Here is a 14,076-nt window from a genome sequence, read left to right as displayed (position 1 = left end):
CCCAATGCCCAGAGGAGATGTGGCTGGAGATAGTGCCAGCCCTGGTGCCTGCTGGTGGCGGGGCAGCCTGGAGAGGCATGTCATGCCACCGGCAGAGAGGGCTGCAGGTCTCTCTTCATGAGTTAGGGATGACTGGGCTCCCCGATGTGCCCTGGTAAAGCGTCTGAGTATTCTGCTCTTAGCCTTCCACAGCAGACAGCAGTGGGGCTCTGCAGGAGTCATGAGAGTTGGCCCCTACAGCTTGTCCCCTACTCAGCCCAGATGGTAGAGGACAGGGTTAATCCTATGAGCTCAGGAGTTGGCTGAGCCTGTATGTGAACCTTGACATGTCACCCACAGTGCCTGGCAAATGGTGATGCCCAGTGTGTTTTAGAAGAAAGAAGGAAGGAAGGGAGGGAAAGAGGAAGGGGAGGGGAGGAAGGGAGGGAGGGAGGGAAGGAGGAAGAGGAAGGGAGGGAGGGAAGGAGGGAGGGAAGGAGGGAGGGAAGGAGGAAGGGAGGGAAGGAGGGAGGAAAGGAGGGAGGGAGGGCGAGAGGGAGGGAAGGGGAATGGAGGCAAGAAAGAAAGGTCACATACCAGCGGTGTGACTTTGGACCTCTTACTTAACCCCTCTGAGGCTCAGTCTTCATCTGTAAAATGAATTTGTTATTTTAAACAAAGATCCTATCGCAGTGGGTGTGGAGAGGAAGAGGTGAAGTGATGCCTGTAAGGTAGTGAGTATATTGTCTGCAACATAAAAACATGTAATAAATACTAGGGGTCATTATGGGGATCGTTGCTATTGTTTCTGTTCTTGCAATGCATCCCACCCTCCCCTAGACCGGGAGGGAACACGCTGCTATTAGTTTTGGGGAAACCTCTGTGTTACAAAATGGCTCGCAGCCAGGTCAAGAAAAAGGCCCAGTCCCAGGCTGGGGATGGCAGCTTCCCTCTGGCCCCAGGGTTCCAGCTGCCTTCCAAGTCCAGTGACTGGGCCCCACAGCCTCTGCAGCTGGGAGGCTCTTTCCCACCGCAGCCTTACGTGGCAGCAGAAAAAAGCCTCCATCCACAGCGTGCTGGGTAACTCCTGCCCACTCTGGGATGCAGGAGGAGCAGGCCCAGCCTGTGCTGCTTCCCTGGGGCGCCGAGGGGGCTCGCAGGTGACAGAGCCACACTCTCACCCTGTGGGGGCCTCAGCATCCCCCTCTGCCTTCCTCCCTTCGCGTTTCTAGCACCACTTTCATGCTAGCTTTTTTGGAGGCTGCTGCTTCTCCTCCTGCTCCCCTCCCCTTATCCCTCCCTTCCACTGGCCTTGGATCTGCTCCCTCCTGGGAGCCACACCTCTACCTTTCTGCTTCTTCTGTTTCTCTGCCAAGCCACTTGCAGGCTGCCTGCAGGACAACCCAGGCAGAATTAGCATCCAGGCACTCCCCTTGCCTGTCCCCAAACCAGCCTTGGGCAATGCAGTTTTAGCCCTGCGTCCTTTGCCTCAAGTTCAGGTCCTTTTCCGTTTGTCTATCAGCGCACCGGAATTTTCTTCCTTAGAGAACAGCTAGGCCTTTTGGTTCCTTGGGGCAACCAAACCAGTTGCGGAAGCTGAGAGGCAGGCGATGGGGAGGGGTGTCGGTCCCCAAGGAAGGGGCTCTCCCAGCTATATCCCGGAGGCCGCGCCCTCTGCTGCCCTCTCCTGCACTTCCTCCTTACTGGTGCCCACTGGAGCCCTTACTTTTTATCAAGAGGTGGCAGCTGCTGCTTCCCTAGCTTTGGTCTGCGTGTCCTTCTCTCTGATCCCTCGGGCAACATTTTCCAGTGGCTGCTTGGGAAACCAGCCTCTCCTGCTCCAGGGCGAGGGAGGCCCAACTTTGGCAGAGACAGACACTCAGTAACCTCCGTTTGTTTGCTGGATCTTCGAGGATGTCCTCAGGACGGGCGCACCCCTCTGTGTCCTTTTGTGAGGAGCCCCGGGAGTCTCTCCTCCCCCCACAGCCACAGTGGCCTCCACCTCAGGTGGGAGGGCGTCCCTTCCTAATTGGCAGGATTGGCCACACTGCGATATTCACATCCCCACACAATGCCACGGGCCCCTGTACCCAGACAGGGAGGGAAAAAAGAGGGAAATTAACAGGCGGGTGAGAGCTCGGCTCATAGTATATTTGTAAGAAAATTAAAGATTTGCTCTTCAGATGTTGGGAGCCATGCGCTTACCAGACAGCTGGCAAATGGGAAAGACTGGAAATGATAGAATAGATCAAATTATTTAAATGAGAAAAATAAATTCACACAGCCTAGCCGCTGCCCGGTGACAGATCCGTTTATTTATCTACTGTATCGGCACCGCTTTGTCTCTGTCAAAAAGGTCATTAAACTCGCCTAACTGCGTAATTCGCAGCCTCCTGCTCCAGCCTCGCTCCACAGCCCTTCCCTTCCCTCGACACCCAGCGCCACTTGAAAAAAAATTTATTATTGCTAATAAACAACGTTGTTTTTCTTTTTAACCCCTTTAGCTTGCTCCCCCACGGATCCTACTCCATCCCACGACAAATTACAGTTTCTCTTTATTCTTTCTCAGGAGAATGAGGGAGGGGGCACCAGCCCCTCCTGCACAGTTACGGGAGAGGGCTGAGAGGGAGCGGGCCCGGCGCACACGCCCCCCTACATCTAAGGCGTGAGCGGTCTTTCTCCTCCGCAGCCCCAGGACCTGTGCGCGGTCAAGCCCAGCTTCCCACAGCAGGGGGTCTGACTTGGGCTCTCCCACCTCTACCAACTCCCGCAGCTCCCCTGGCCCAGCGTAGACAATTCTCTTTGAATTCTGCCTCTCCGAACCCCCAGCCCCAACTCTGCTGCCAGGAGGAATGGGGTTGGGGAGGGAAGCCGGTTCCCGGGTCAGTCTCCCGCCGCCACCGCCGTCCAGCCAGCGCCCGCCGCGTGGGAGCCGCGAGGCCAGATTCCGCAGACGGCGGGCTCCCGGTCTCGCTGCTCCCGGCGGGCGCGTCTCTTCTAGCTGGTCCGGCCGCTGGGCTGCCGCCGTCTCCCAGCTCGCGGTGCCAGCTCTCGCGCTCCACGCCTGGCTCCCAGGCTCCGTGCCCTCGCAGTAGAAGGGACTGGGGCCGGCGGGGCGGGTGGAGACGTCTGGGAAGCGAGGAGAGTCCTCGTTCTCCGGGCGTCCCCCTACAATGGGGCCAGGGTCCCCTTCCCCGCCCCCCGCGCAGGTGTGAGCGCGCGAGTGTGCGCCTCGGCGGGTGTGAGTGTGAAGTGTGTGTGCGCGGGGGAGTGCGCGGAGGGAGCGCGGGCGGCGGGCGGCGCGGGAGGCGGGAGGCAGGGCGCAGGGGAGGGGGCTGGGAGGGAGAGTGTGCGCGCGTGCAACTCCACTCCGGGGCTTTGTGCGAGCCCGGGCGATAGCATCGGCGGCGGCTGGAGGAGGAGCGGCCGGAGACGCGTGCAGCCCGCCCGCCAGCGCCCGGCAGCCCGGGCAGGTGGGAGCCCGCGCGGGAGCCGAGCCGACGCGAGTCGGAGCCGGAGCCGAGTCCGAGCGGAGCCCGGGCGGAGCCCAGGAGCCTAGCTCGCGGGCAGCCCGTGGGCGGCAGCCAGGCGGGGCGGGCGCCGGCGGGGCGGCCCCCCAGTAAGATGTGCGCGGCGCCGCGGGGCGCCCCCCACTCGCAGCGGCGCTCGGGAGCCGGGCGGCTGGGCCAGGCGGCGCCTTCGGGGCTGCTGCGCGCCCGCGCCTAGAGCTGCCGCCCCAGGGAGCCCGCCACGGCCGCGCCCCGGGCACGCTCGGCGGCGCCCAACGATGACCGCTCCCTGGCGGCGCCTCCGGAGTCTGGTTTGGGAATACTGGGCCGGGCTCCTCGTGTGCGCCTTCTGGATCCCGGACTCGCGCGGGATGCCCCACGTCATCCGGATCGGTAAGGGCTCCCAGGAGCCGGGGGTCTCCGTGCGCCCGGGCGGGGGCGGGAATGGGGGGGCCTCCGAACGAGTTCCGGAGAGATTTTCCTAACCTCTCTCCGAGCTGCTGAGCCGGTCGGTGACCACCAGGAGCTCGTCCCTGTGAGGACAAAGTTACAGAGTCAGGGTCACGGGCCTTACTTATTGGGGAGGAGGCCGCCGGGCCGCAATGGGCGAGGGGCCCTTGGCGCGCTCCTGGGAGGTCAGACCTGGCAGAGTGTGGCGAAGGTTTCCAGTGCGATCCCGAGTCGCGGGCGCATTTCGCAGTGACTGCCAGCATGAACCGCAGCCGACCGAGTTCTGCGATCGGGCTTCTCCGCAGAGTGGGGACCCTGGGGAAGGCGCCAACTTCTCTCCTCTACCCACCTCACTTCCCGCGGGCCCTCGTCCCCACCTCTGGCAGAGCTCGAGCGGCCGCAGCGAGGTCGCAGGGCACAGATTCGCATGACGAGGGCAGCCGGTCTTCTCTCCTGGTGGTCGCCCTTGGCCTCGGTGGTACCGGTTCAGCCCCGTGCCATGGGACGGGGGTGGCGGGAGCAGGCCCCCGCTGCCCGCTGCAGTTGGTCCCTCGGGGCCAAGGCCTCTCTCCCGCCCGGGGCAGCGCAGGTAGAGGGAAGGGACGATGGAGGCCGCCCAGCGCGGCCCGAGCAGGCGGCCCAGGACGCCAGCGGTTTTTAAAGTTAGCCCAAATTCCTCCGCAGCTGGTGGCGGCTGGCGGGGCTGCGCGCGGCTTTCCGAGGCTCCGGCTTCTCCGCGTCTCTTCTCGCCCGGAGACTCTTACTCCGGGCTTTAACTTTGTTGTGGCCGCCCAAGGCACCGTGCAGGCCTGAGCGCCGCGCGTGTCCCGGGCCAGCGACCGGCAGGGCTGGGCCTGGCCGGGCTAAGACGGAGCCGCCATCACCGCGGGCCCTGCGTCCGCCGCCAGGCCGGACACCTGGGCCGCCTGGGTTCACTCGGCGCCAGCACCAGCGCCTGGCACCAGGCGAGCCGGACTCCGCCGAGCCAGGGCCACCTTCCTCCTCTACAGTTCTTCTTCAGGGCGGACCTTGGGCTGGCAGCGGCGTGAAAGAGGTGCCGGAACCGGTGTCGGGCTTGGTTTCCGTACTTGAGATTTTCCTAGGAGGCGGTCAGAAACCCAGAGGGTGGGTCTCCTCCTGGGTGGCCGCCCGGGAGCCAGACTCTCTTGAACACCATCTGGATGGGGCAGAGCACAGTCCTCAGCTCTGCCCACGCTGAGATCTTTCGGTCCATGCCCAGGACCCTGGCAGGCAAACACCAGCACCGGAGGCAGAGGAGGCCAGGCACGGGAGGGGAATTTGGGGACAGCCCTTATGGTCAGGCTTAACCCTTTGCAGCCCAGGCTGGTTGCTCCTGACAACCGAAATGCCTTCTATCTCTGTGCCTTTGCCTGCCCCAAGCCCAGCTTGGCACCATTCCAGGGGCAGGAACCCCCCCCTCCCCCCCAGTAATGGACCAGCACTTCCTTTATTCCCTGTCTCCTCCCCTCTGCTTTTTTGGGGGCCTGCGTCGTAGGGTGTCCTTGGGGAAAAAAGTGGGGGGACTGAGAGGGTGCTATTTGCCCATCGCACGGATTGCAGTTCCCTCTTCCTTGGTCCTTCCTCCACAGGGGTGGGATGGGTGTGCTCCCAGCCCAGCCTCAGGGATGGAAGTCTTTGGAGGCCCAGAAAGACAGGCTACCGAAAGGGCAGCCTCAGAGGGATAAGCTGGGAAGGCGCAGGATGATGTATCCTTACTGTGTAATTGAATGGGTTAGGGAGTTCCTCCCAGCCCTTAGGAAGAGCATCCCCAAGCCTGCCCGCCCTTTCTTGGGTTCAGCATGTAATAATGCAATTAAAGGATGGCAGAGCCCTCCTCTCTTCTAATCTTCTTCGTATTAAGCCCCAGGATTAATTAGCGTGTCAGCCCAGGTCATTTATATCCAAGAGCCCTGCCCCATTTGATTCTCAGCCCATGGACTGGGGTGTTGTGCCTGCGCCAAACGTGACCGCCAGAGCTCTGCCAGTTTGGGCGGAGGATGGGAGGACTCTGAGGCCTCTGGGCTTCTCTGGAGCCTCCTGGGGAGCTGAGTTTCTGTCCTTCTGAGCCCCTGCTTGAACCCCAGCTGGAGCCAGGGAGCTACAGTGGACATGGACAGAAAGAGAGAGAGAGAGAGAATCTCATGCTAAAATCCAAACACATCACCTTGGCTGGGCCCGGTGCCATCTCCCTTTTCCCATCCCCCCCATCGCTGGGATCTCAGGGTTCTGGCTGGGGCTATAAGAATTGAGGCCCTCTGGAGTGTGCTAGGTGCTTCTGGTTCTCAAGACTGGCACCTGAGCCGGCTGAGCTTGGAGCGGAATGCTTCTCCAGCAGCCAGGTATCGCCGAGCACCAGCCTGGAGAGGGCTTTCTTGCAGGTGCGAGAGGGGCTCTCTGGGCTGAGGAGCATCGTACCCGCCCCCTCTCTTTGTGCCTCTTTTGGGGGCTGAAATTTCCTCTTAGACAAGGAGATGGATAGCTCAGCAGTGTGACAGAGTGTTCAAACAATCTGTCTTGAATAGATGAATTGCATTGCTCTGTCTTTTTGTAATTGTGTCTATCAGAAGGAGAGGTCAAGGCATTGATTGCTTGGATGGTTTGCAAGTAACAAAAGAGAGTGAGGGAGAGAGCAAGGGAGAGAGAATAATTGGATTGTAGTCTGCGGGAAAAAATGATCATTGATTATTTTACGTGAATATGTGGAAGATGTATTCTGTGTATGATTATCAAATGCTGTTCATTGAAGGTTTTCAAGGCATATTGTTTGGCATTTTTTATTATTATCATCGTCGTTATTGTTTGAATGAATCCCAGTCTTAACTTGTGGAAGGCAGTTTAATGCACAGATTCTCTCAGCCAAACGGGCTTCAGTGACCTCCCGTGGGGACCTGAATTTCCAGGTTGCCTGACCCCAAAGCTGTAGTGGAGGGGCTGCTGGACTTGGAGCCAGGAGGTCTGGGTTTTCTGCTGCATCCGCCACCAATTTTTGGGCCATTTTCATCAAATCACACCTCTCCCTGGCACCCCAGGCCTCAGTTTCTCCATCTGTAAACTATTTGGTTGGCCTTAATGGTTTGTATGTTCTGTGGTTTCAAAGTTCCCTTTAGTGCAGGCTGGCGGGCACTGTTATGCCATTGTAGGTTTCATGGTTAATTCTCCCCTCATGTTACGGGCATATGTAGGATTGAGGGCCAGCCTGGAATTTGAAAAGGGAACTAGACAGTGGTGGCAGCAGCTGGGGAAGCCTGGCTAGCTCTTCTGTGTGTTGAGTTCAAGTGGATGGTGGCGATCTCCAGCCAGCCAGTGGGGAGGTTTGAAGCCAAATGACTGCGGAGACATAAAGCAGGTGTGTGTGTGGGCGGGGGCGGGGAAAAGGAAGGGTTGGCCCAGCTCTGGACTCTAAGCATCTACAGATAGAGCAGAACTGAGCTGCAAGGTCCTGAGTTTCCTGAATGTACAGGGGCCCAGCGGGCAACAGCAGCCGATCCCTGGGGAGAGACGCCGCCTCCCTCAGAGTTCCCAAACCGGCCTCATCTGTAACTCCTATGACCGGTTCACCCAAATTATTCTAAACATTCATCTCTTGAATTTGGGAGCCGCTGTGTGTAAAACAATGAGAAATTTCTCGCAGTGACTGGTGATGCACTGAAACATCGCTGCCTTGTAGGAGCAGACAGCAGCTGAATGAAGATCAATAGGGTTTTCCCCCCTGGAAGTAAATAGCTTCAGACAAGACCTGGGAGTGGCCCGCGGGGCCTTAGAGAGCATTAACTTGAGGAATTTCTACCTCCACTTTTCAGCCCAGCTGCTGCTGTCAGCCCCGGCTTTCCTCCTTCTCAACTGAAGTTTAATTTTTTTCCTGATGTCTGCCTCGCACTGCGCTAAACAGTCTTTTGACGTCAGAATGACCTAGGGTCTTTAGAGGTGGTTTATGCAAGGTGAGCCAGGCACCCTGGCCTCACTAGGCTCTTCCAAGGTCACCTGCATGGTCCTGTAGCCGGCAGGATGGCTGACCTCAGAAGCCCAGCTCATGTGCTGTTTTGAAAGGGCTTTGCGGGCTCTTTATCCCCGACCCCTCCAGAAATGCAAGCTGCCTCCGACCCCTCCAGAAATGCAAGCTGCCTCCGACTCCTCCAGAAATGCAAGCTGCCTAGTGGCTTTTAGGATCCTTTGTGGGGCCTGTAAGCCTTCCTGAATCCCCACGTTCCCACAGGCACTCTGTGCCTGCCCCAGGAAACAGTTCCCTCCATGGGGGAGGAAGCACAGATGCCCCCGTGGGCTGTGGAACTACCCCTCCTCTTGAGAGAAGTATAAGGCCATATGCAGGACAGACTGCAGGCCTGCTTGGTGAAGGGGGTTCTTTTAGCAGGAGACCTGTTGGATCTCAGTGACTGGGACTGTGTTTCTGGTCTGCTGAGGTGGCGCCTCCTCTACTTGCCACAGCAGCTGCCCCTGTTTCTTCCTCGCAGCTGCAGTCTGGCTTGCCTTGCTTGCTCGGGACCTTCCAGAGGGAACTGAAAGAGCAGATGCTTCACTCCACTGGGCAGCACGGAGAGGAACTGGGGGGCTCTGCACACCCCGCCTGGCAACAGAGAGGACCGATGTTGCAGGAGCAGGGCCCTCGTTGAGGCTAGCACCCAGCAGGCACTCGCTTATCCTCCAGAGGCCAGTGTGGTAGGGCTGCAGCTCTGGGAAGACAGATGCACTAAGGGCCTTCATGGTATGGAAATGGAGCTGATGCGGATGGGGCTGGCGCCTTGGCTATGGGCTTGATTCCTGGAGTCGCTCTTCTCCCAGGTGCTGATTCTCCAGCGGCAGCACCAGAGGGCAGTGTGCCTGTGCTGAGACGGCCACCGCAGTGTCTTCTGCCTGGGGCCTCCACCTGGGACTGGAGCAAAATCAAAATAATGAAACAACAATGACAACGACAATACGATGGCCCCAATTTATTGTGCAATTATTAGCCACTAAGCACTGTGCCAAGTGCTTTTCAAACAATGACTCATAGTGTGGGTAAATAGTAAGTGCTCAATAAATGGAGCCGTAGGGCTTTTCTCTTCATCTTAGGTAGCCTTCACAACTTACAGGTATTATCCCATTTTACAGGTGAGGGAACTAAGCTTGGTGGAGTCACTTGCCCAAGATCACACACAGCCAGTGAGCGGTAGAAGTGGGCTAAGAAGTATGGTGTGCCTGCCTCTGGATCCCGTGCTTTTAGCTGGCTGTGCCATCTGGAGATGGCAAGAGACAGTTTTTAAAGGGGCTGAACGTGGTGCCCCTACCCCCACTCCCCGTTCTGGTTGCTGAGTGAGGTCTCACTGGCTGGGCTGCGTTGGTCCTGCTCTGGGAGGATGGCCATCTGGGCTCTACCACGCTGAATTCCACCAGTGTTAGTTTTCAGTGTCAGACTGGCCTTGCTGATGAGCTGTGTGGCAGATTTGCCTCCTCCAGGGCACAGGTGTGGATGGTCTTTCCCAGCCTTCCTGCCAACACATATCCTTCCAAGTACTACATGCCACATTATCCTGGCTTCTGGACTCTGCTTGAGGCTTTAATCTAAGCCCTAAATAATGGACGGATTCACCCTTGGGTGAGGCCAGTTCACCTACAGGGATCCCGCTGTTCTGGGGTCTCTAGTCTACATGTCCCCACTGGAACCACCAGGCTGTCCTCAGAGACATTGTCAAAGCCTTGAGGAAACCCAAGGGCCTCGTGTCTGTGTCTCCTTCACCTCCATCCTCCTCACCCAGTGACCTGGAAAGAGTAGGTGGTTGGAGAATTAGCTGTCTTTGTTATTCCTTCCCTCCATCACTTCCCTTTTTCCTTCCTCAGTCCTGTTCCTTCTTGCCAACATCCCTTCAAGGCTAATAGGTTTTTATGGTCGTTTTATTTTTAAGCAAGAGTCACATCCTGACCGTCTAAATTGGGCCTGCTGCCTCTGGGTCCTGGAATATGTGTTGCTGTGTCACAGACACCGTGGGTTGGGCATGGGGACCTGGATTCAAGAGTCTTCCTAATCCACCATTCTGTCTACAAGAGCAAAGGCAAACCCAGACTTACCCTTCTCTGTCTGTGGTATTCCTTCTCCCAGGGGGCCAGGGGAGCCTGGGATAATGGTGGCTGCCAGGGACTGAGCTGTTCTGGAAGTGAGGGGAAGCTGCACTGCCCAAAGTCACTACAAAGGTGACAGATTTGAGACAGGCATGGTCAGAAGGGTTATGTTACTTTCCAGGGCCTCCATTTCCCCATCTGTAAAATGGGGATGATACTGCCCATTGGGTTAAATAGGCATGATGTCTTTTCAAAAAAGCTCACATGCTGTCCACAGTTGAGCGTTTCTTTTTGCCCTTGGAGGAGTCTGTGCACAGGGCTGGGCATAGGGTGATGCTAGGGAGACCTCCAGGGAGCCAACTCTAAGGAGGCCCTCAAATGAGGACCCTTTGCTTGCATGACTGACCATGAGAGGGGGCGCCTCCTTAAATCCTGGCCCTGGCCCAGCATCTGAATTTGCTTCTGGAGTATGCTTTTCCTCCCCCTTATCTTTGTGCTCCAGAGACAAATCCTAATTGAGCATGATTTGGAGAGATGAGACCAAATTGAGGGCCGGGGGACTGGGTTTGAGGACAACAGTTTGTTCAGATTTTCTTTTGTTTCTCATAGCCACGTTTCATAGCAGCCATGCCCCTAGAGCCATCTGCCCTTCCTTCTTTTGCTTTATTTCCTTTGGAAATCACCTCCAGGGTCCACACTGCCTCTCCCTAGTCACAGCTGAGCTGCCCAGGTCCTTCTCCTTGCTTCCTTTGACCTTTATGCCTTGTTTACTAATAGTATTGACCTTGGCCATGGTTTTCTGGGGGTGAGTCGGTGTCTAGGCTTTCTCTAATGCATGTGCATCGTGCCTCCCCCACTAGATAAGGAGCTACCCAAGGGTGTCTCAGGCCATCTCTCCCCTATCACTTCCAAGAAGCAGAATGATTTTTTTTGGAATCAATAATATATTTCATTGATTCTAAGATGGGATTTTTTTTTCACATTTTCATATCTCTGACATCAGCTCGTGTCTCACATGTCATGTCTAAGTTTACTTGCAGAATTTTTTCTTTCTTGGCACTCCAAGAAAGAATGGCATGTCTTGGGTCTGATGAAATGTGGTGGATCTATTTTTGAACATGAGTCCAATGTGTACTTGCTGTGTGACCTTGGGGAAGTCACCACACCTCTGAGCTTCCATTTCCTCATCTATAAAACAGAAGTATTAACGTTAGGTTGAACCATGTGCAGCTATTGTTGACCTATAAAAATCTTGTGGTTGACCCTTACAGTATTGTCTGCATAGGGTTATTGTGAGGACTAAAGGAGATAAAGTATGTAAAGCTCTTTGCATAGTGCCTGATGCTTAATGAATTTTAGGAGAAAAAAGAGGGTTCCCCAAGGTGGGGCCACATCTCCACCGAATCTGAGCTCTGAGGCTGTCTGCATCTCGTGTGCCCTTGGCTTTGTGCTAACCCCTAGTGCCCCATACTCGATGCAGCCTCATACATGGCATATGCCCATTGCTCACATACCCATAGGCTCTGCACTGGAGTTGGTGGGCCTAGCAGTCTGTACCAATTATTCACTGTGCTAGGGAGCAACGGAGGTACCCTTTCTTGGAGGCTCATAATGTCAGCTCCCAGATACCACCTGGCCCATTATTTATGGGGTGCTTGTTCTTCCCTGATTTTGCAGCATTTTGATTAAAATGCATTTTGCATATGTTCAGAGCTGGGAAGACCCTGGTTATGGGATGTTCTTAAGGGGCTGGTCCAGAGAGTCTTGATCAGCCCTTCTCAGATGGGGAGTACAATCTTGCCTCCTGGGCAGGCCACTGGAGACTAGAGAGGGTCTGAGGCTAGAGGCCCTAGGGGATAGACACTTTAGCTGTCCTAGGAGACAGCAGGTAATGAGGACAGAGGCAAAAGGCAGGGAGGAGAGAGTCCCCATGGTGATCATACAGATCGGAGATAATGAAATGGAGTGAGATACTGGGGGAGTGGTGGTTTCAACTCCAAATGCTTTGGTGCCATGCTGAATGGTAGTTAAGGATAGCAGAGGGGGGAAAAGCAGCAAGAAGGAACTAAGATTCTGGTTTGTATTAAGAGGCTTCCAATCCATAGGAGACAATTAAGTCTTACACTATGAAAGGGACTGATGCAGACAGGCTGCCGATGGAAGGGGGTTTATGGAGTTCTCAGAACAACTGCAGGGATGAGCTCTTTAAATATGGGAATGAGGGAGACTTCTGCAAAGCCTTTCTGCATCTGCTTTGCAGAACTGAATATGCTATTCCAAAAAGCTGCCCAATTGGGCGGAAAAACAGGAGCGGGGAGCCAAGGACTTTCCAGGGCTCCGGGCATCACATTTCCTGTCTATGGTGAAGAATCAAATAATCTAGGTTGAAAAGAACCCCGGGGGTCATTCTAGGCCTCTGGTTCTCAAATATTAGCATGGGCCAGAATCACCCAAAGCACTCGTCAAGATGCAGATTGCTGGGCCCCATCCGCAGAGCTTCTGATTCCGTGGGTGTGGGGTGAGGCCTGAGTGTTTGCCTTTTTAACAGTTTCCCAGATCGTGATGATGCCACTCATCTGGGAGCCACACTTTGAGAACTGCTGTTCTAGGTCAGTGGAGGACCCCACTACATACAGGTGGATAGCCAGTCTCTGATTGAATGCCGCCTGCAATGGGAAGCTCACCAATTTTAGGCCCCACCCATTCTTTACTGCAGATGTTTTGCCCAGGCTAATCTTTGTTGCAAATTTTCCTCTAGAAAGCTAACGTGTGTCTCCCTGCACATATATATTATATATAGGGCAATATAACTGGGGTCTGAGTGTGGGTTTGAAATTCCTCTGTCTGAGTTTCAACTCTTGATCCCTTCCCTCCTGGCTGTGTGACTTTGGGTAAGTCACTTACTTTCTCTAAGTCTAGATTTCCTTACCTGTAAAATGAGGATAATAGCAGATTTCACCTCATGAGATTATTGTGAGAATTAACATGCCTGGCAAAAACGAAGCTCTCAGTGCATTTAGCTCTCAATCTAATCTTGAGGATAAGCTCATAGATTCTAAGATCTAACAGCCTGAGATTGAAGGCTGCCTCCCTCACTTCCCACCTGTGTAATCTTGAGCAAACTCTTTTTTTTTTTTTGAGACGGAGTCTTGCTCTGTTGCCCAGGCTGGAGTGCAGTGGCACAATCTCACCTCACTGCAACCTCCACCTCCCGGGTTCAAGCAATTCTCCTGCCTCAGCTTCCTGAGGAGCTGGCACTACAGGCGCCCGCCACCATGCCCGGCTAACATCTGCCCACTTCAGCCTCCCAAGAGCAAAGTATTTAATATCTCAAAATAATAATAATAATAATAATAATAATAATAATAATAATAGTTGTACCTGCCTCACAGGGTTTTTGTAAAGATTGAGTGAGTTAATGCATATGAAGTGCTTAGAACACAGCCATGGTAAGCACTCAATAAATGTTGTCTGTTACTCCTACTATTATGATCACCGTGCCCACTGACTCTGGCTTGAGTTTGTTCCCTGTCCTACACTAGAGCTCTGCAGAAACACAAAGGCATTTATTTCTTCAGACTGAAGAGGCTTAATTCCTCCAGCATGGTGTCAAGAGATGACCACAGTGCTACTTATTTATTGAAACCAGTAAGATCACCACCTCCTCAGATCTCAGCTTTGGTGTCTAGTTATACAACCCCAGATTGTTTCAAGCTTTTTAGCAGCCATTTCAGACTGTTGATTTATCCTAAGCTGGTGTTCTCATGAGATCATGAGGTCTTTTCCACAAGTATTGCTGCTGATCTATAACTTTTCTCATCCTCCCTTTGGTAGTTGATCTTTTGAGCCTAAAGGCAGAACCTATCATTTATCTCCCAGTAAGTTCTATCATTGAACCTTCAGGCAGTTATTCTTACTCATTGTTTCTGGACCACCAGAGCCTATTACTATGTCTCCATGCTTGGAAAGCAGGTATGGATTACACCCTCTTCTTCTAACCCCTGCCTCCCTCCTGGGGTCTGTGGTAGAGAGGTTAAGTGGTTATTAGCCTATAGTATGGTTGGGG

At 54.8% G+C, this 14,076-nt stretch overlaps 1 protein-coding gene across 3 annotated transcripts in view; it reads left to right on the top strand.

Moving 5' to 3' along the window:
• The first annotated feature begins 3,679 nt into the window (after positions 1 to 3,679).
• The window catches only part of GRIK3 (glutamate ionotropic receptor kainate type subunit 3), a 237,258-nt gene continuing 226,861 nt past the window's right edge, over positions 3,680 to 14,076 (top strand). For all 3 annotated transcript variants that reach the window (XR_009214451.1, XM_032160273.2, XM_058442289.1), the window contains exon 1: positions 3,680 to 3,881. Coding sequence is in view for 2 of the 3 variants with exons in the window: in XM_032160273.2 (XP_032016164.1) it covers positions 3,767 to 3,881 (115 nt within the window). In the remaining variant the exon portion in view is untranslated. The remainder of the gene's footprint in view (positions 3,882 to 14,076) is intronic.

The sequence above is a fragment of the Hylobates moloch genome, unplaced genomic scaffold (genome assembly GCF_009828535.3).
Source record: "Hylobates moloch isolate HMO894 unplaced genomic scaffold, HMol_V3 SCAFFOLD_8, whole genome shotgun sequence".
Taxonomy (NCBI): domain Eukaryota; kingdom Metazoa; phylum Chordata; class Mammalia; order Primates; family Hylobatidae; genus Hylobates; species Hylobates moloch.
The sequence above is the reverse complement of the archived record's forward strand: the minus strand, read 5'-3'. Positions and strand labels throughout refer to the sequence as shown.